Source organism: Sphaeroforma arctica, assembly GCF_001186125.1.
Source record: "Sphaeroforma arctica JP610 unplaced genomic scaffold supercont1.770, whole genome shotgun sequence".
NCBI lineage: Eukaryota > Ichthyosporea > Ichthyophonida > Sphaeroforma > Sphaeroforma arctica.
The window spans coordinates 39,931-43,854 of NW_014039788.1; the positions used below are offsets into that span (position 1 = coordinate 39,931).

General features: G+C 43.6%; 1 protein-coding gene across 1 annotated transcript; it reads right to left on the reverse strand.

Annotated features, from left to right (window-relative positions):
• Positions 1-671: 671 nt before the first annotated feature.
• On the reverse strand, positions 672-3,892 carry SARC_08507 (hypothetical protein; the record flags this gene model as incomplete). Its single annotated transcript, XM_014297522.1, has 4 exons — positions 672-2,083; positions 2,307-2,447; positions 3,443-3,483; positions 3,763-3,892. Coding segments are annotated over 4 exons (455 nt in total), but the record flags the coding sequence as incomplete, so codon positions are not given.
• Between the last annotated feature and the right edge of the window lie 32 nt (positions 3,893-3,924).

The window sequence follows — 3,924 nt, forward strand, 5'->3', positions numbered from 1 at the left end:
TACATTAGTTATTTGTATACATATACAATCACATAGTGGCCTGTATTAAATATATATATAAAGATGTTACATTGATTCTATGCATACATATACAGTCACATAGTGACCTGCATTATATATATATATATCTATATATATATATATAGGCGACACACTTCTGCGACAATATTGTGCTAGTTCTGCGTTTAGATTATTTGCCAGTCTGGCGCTCTATAGATCTGGTTCAGCATATAAGTATGTTCGAGTGGGGTCGTTTGAACTATCCGCGATCGATACATCTATCTAATATTCTAATATATATATATATATATATATCAAGACAGTTGTCTTCTGAAGTGAGAACATATCGCGCAGCCTCTGCCTATTTGATTTGAGCGGTGATATTGAACCCTCGAGAGCGCATTTTCCAATTGCTGCTTCTTCGCGAAAAACTTACCAGCCACCAGGAGGCTCTATTGTAGATTTCCCGCCTGATCACCGGACATAATAACTAAATATACGACGTAGAATGTCGTTGAAAAAAAAACACCTCTACTGGGTAGCCCTTTCACTATGACAACGACAGGACGAATCTCGCCTGATGGCCACCAAAGGTAACCCTCATGACGTTTACGACGAACGATGTCGTAAACTACTGTTGCAAATACGCCCTCCAGCTGTACGGGTTGAGTGGCTGAGAACAGAAACTAGGCAGAATCTCCGAAATGCACACTAGGGTGACCCTCGCCATACTTTAATACCAAGAAGTTGTCATACTAAAACCCTAAAACTTTGATATCAACAAGTAGTCATAAGTCACGTCTATGTCTGATATCAGATGCTCTCTCATTCATTGTGAATCCAAGACAGGGCAGGGTAAGTCACTCGCATAGTCCATGGGCTTCAGGTCTGCGCCACCCAGTTATGCACTGTGGTGTACATAGACAGCAGGATGTGGTGAAGAAGTGTAACAAGGTTGACCGAATACCTGTCCTTATACACTGAGGAACAAAGCACATAGACCACGCCAACTATGTGCGCTTGGACACGGCTTTACACTCGTGTGTACGACAATGTTGTCGTATGCACTCATCCGCAATTACTACCTCATTGTCGATGTCCGACCTTCAAGGTGATATACACTGTACAGTCCTTGCCTGATCGCTCAAGGTGCTATTCTTCGTGTGTTCCGCTCACAAACATCGCCAACAAGGTCGCATGGAGCCTGTTCCTTTGTGAACGTCTCATTTCATACAGATAACATAGTATACTCTCCATCTAATTGCAGAGTAACGGCGACCTATTTGGATATACGACAGGAATGTCGTAAACAAGCGTCGCAAATCGTGTTCTCCGAAGAAATACCCAGTAGGTCAGAGAAATGCAACGCATGTCTAGCCTAGTGTTGGTTATTAACTTTTAGATGCATTTCTAAACCTGTACATATATGTACCACATCTCAAATGTCGTATAAGCCACGCAACGTGCTGTATTCACTACGCATACTTGGTTGGTAAGGCATTATACCATACCCACCCTACGCTCATCTTCTCTCACTGTCACTGTGGACATAAGTGACACAGTAGAATGCATCTCGTGTGTCCTGTCGGGTTGCTCAATAAGGCGCCCTTCGCGCGACTACAAGACGCAATGTCGTCGCAAACAAGCACCACGTCGCAAACACCCACCACAAGACGCCCTCGCACGCGAACTCGCACTCTAATTGCTGTTATGCCAGGGAGAATATGGCCCGCCACCCGCACGAACACCGTTTATGGCAACGTCCCCTATGCATTTACGCCACCAGATATCGTAATCCATACTTTGCAGTGAGCTATCTCAGTGTGAATACCATTTCGCCTGGAATATATCTCGCCCGCTGTCCCACTGATCACCCTTTATGGCAACGTCTATGCTTTTACGACACCAGACGTCTAAAACCATTTTTGCGACGAGCTCTATTACTGTGAATACCTCTGCGCCAGGGGTATGTATCGCACTCCGCCCGCCTGGTTGCCAAATAGGGCGTCAATCTCTTCACTGGTCTTTCCCTTGGTCTCAGGCATTGTTGTGTGCGCATACAGAGCTACCAGGAAGCAGGACACTGCCCGGTACAAAGCAAATGAGTCATGCGTATGATTAATGCGCAGGAACAGTACACCCAGGGTTTTAAGGCTTTTTACGGTTGTTAGGGTGTTATGTGGTAGTCGTGAGTAATACACAGACGGGTGTATGGGCACATGGCATGACCTATCACAAAGGGTCTTATTCATGTATGATGCATGATATGTGTTATGTGTACACCATTCATGCACAACACACATTACCTGCAAAGGGAGCAAACGAATAGGGTCCCAGGGCATCGTTCATCAGAGGATACGCCTGACCTATCACAAAGGTGAAGATCCAGTTCACAATGGCCACCAGCATCACCGCACTCGATACTAGCCGCGTGGGTATCAATTCACCTGTGCGCCAGAAACCGTTGTAACAGGTGCATGGAACACGTGAGCATGTGCACAGGGTATGTCTGTGTGTCTATGGTATTAGGACAGATTGGGCCAGGAGGCTGTGTGTGTGTCTGTAGGGAGTTCTGACACGTACATGGATTGCGAGCAGATGAACGATATGCGATTGGGTGTTTGTGTGGAGCGCTAGACCGCTTACAATTGGGGTCGGACGAGAGAGTATGAGTGATACCATCAAAAACATAACAGAAAATGGCTTATGGGTAGAAGTAGATGTGTATAATATAATAAGCCTACGACAGCGCGCGCGAAGAGACGTTATAAAGTGTTCATCAAAAAACAAGACTTTGAACGCGATTTGTTTCCGTCTATATGAGAACTTGCCATGTACATTTTAAGAAATGCAAAGAACGTATGTAGTAGCTAACGTGCATGAGATTAAAGTAAGACATACGGCGTCAAGCAATAATCCAGTGTATACTTGTACGGTGCGGCGCAGAAGCTTCCCATAATGTCTGTGCTTATTGAAATCTACGACCACAAACTTGTTTACAGCAAAAATCACCACTCCAGATGGTATGCTGGGGCCGGTATGGGGAACGCAGACTTCTCAGTGTATGGCCTACTGAAGTTGTCTTAGTCTCCTGCCGATTGATAGCTTTACTTCGGCCTATAGGAAATCACAAAGTTGACCCTATGTGTCGCCGATATGCCGAAGTTCGGTACACTTTGCTAGTATGTCAGCGATGAAGGAATTGCATATCTTTCGTACATGTGCATGTCCATACAGTTACGGATGTGAGGACAAACGTAACCATATATAATAACATCATACAGCTACATAAAAGTGCAGACATTACAAACATATCAGAATGTCCTAAGATAGTATCAGAATCAGATTACTCATACTAAAAACCCTAAAATCCTACAAGAAGACATTACAAACATATCAGAATGTCCTAAGATAGTATCAGAATCAGGTTACTCCTACACACCTGCTAACATCCATGGCACTGGTCCAGGGCCTATTGAGAAACTGTAAGGAGAGACCAGTCAGATAATGTGTGTGTGGCATGTGCAACAGAACAAATACATGTATTTTACAACTAATATATATAGGTGACAGTATTGATTTAGAAATTTTTATAGGTGCCAGTATTGATTTATTTTATATTGATATTTCTGTAATCCAAGAACGAAACACATCACAGAATACTCGTGTTATACTACATACACGGCGCCTGCGGAAAACATATATATGTATACACTCCACTGTATATGAAAACGTATAACATTCTGAAAACGTATAACATACCACGCTACGCCAGCCAATACACACAGCACAGATGGCCAGGTGAAGCCATAGACTAAGCATAATACAAACGCTAAGTGCGAAAGACCCTGTCCAGCAAATCCCCAGATGGTCAAGGGTCGGCGTCCTACGAATAAGAGAAGTATATAATAAGATGTTATATAT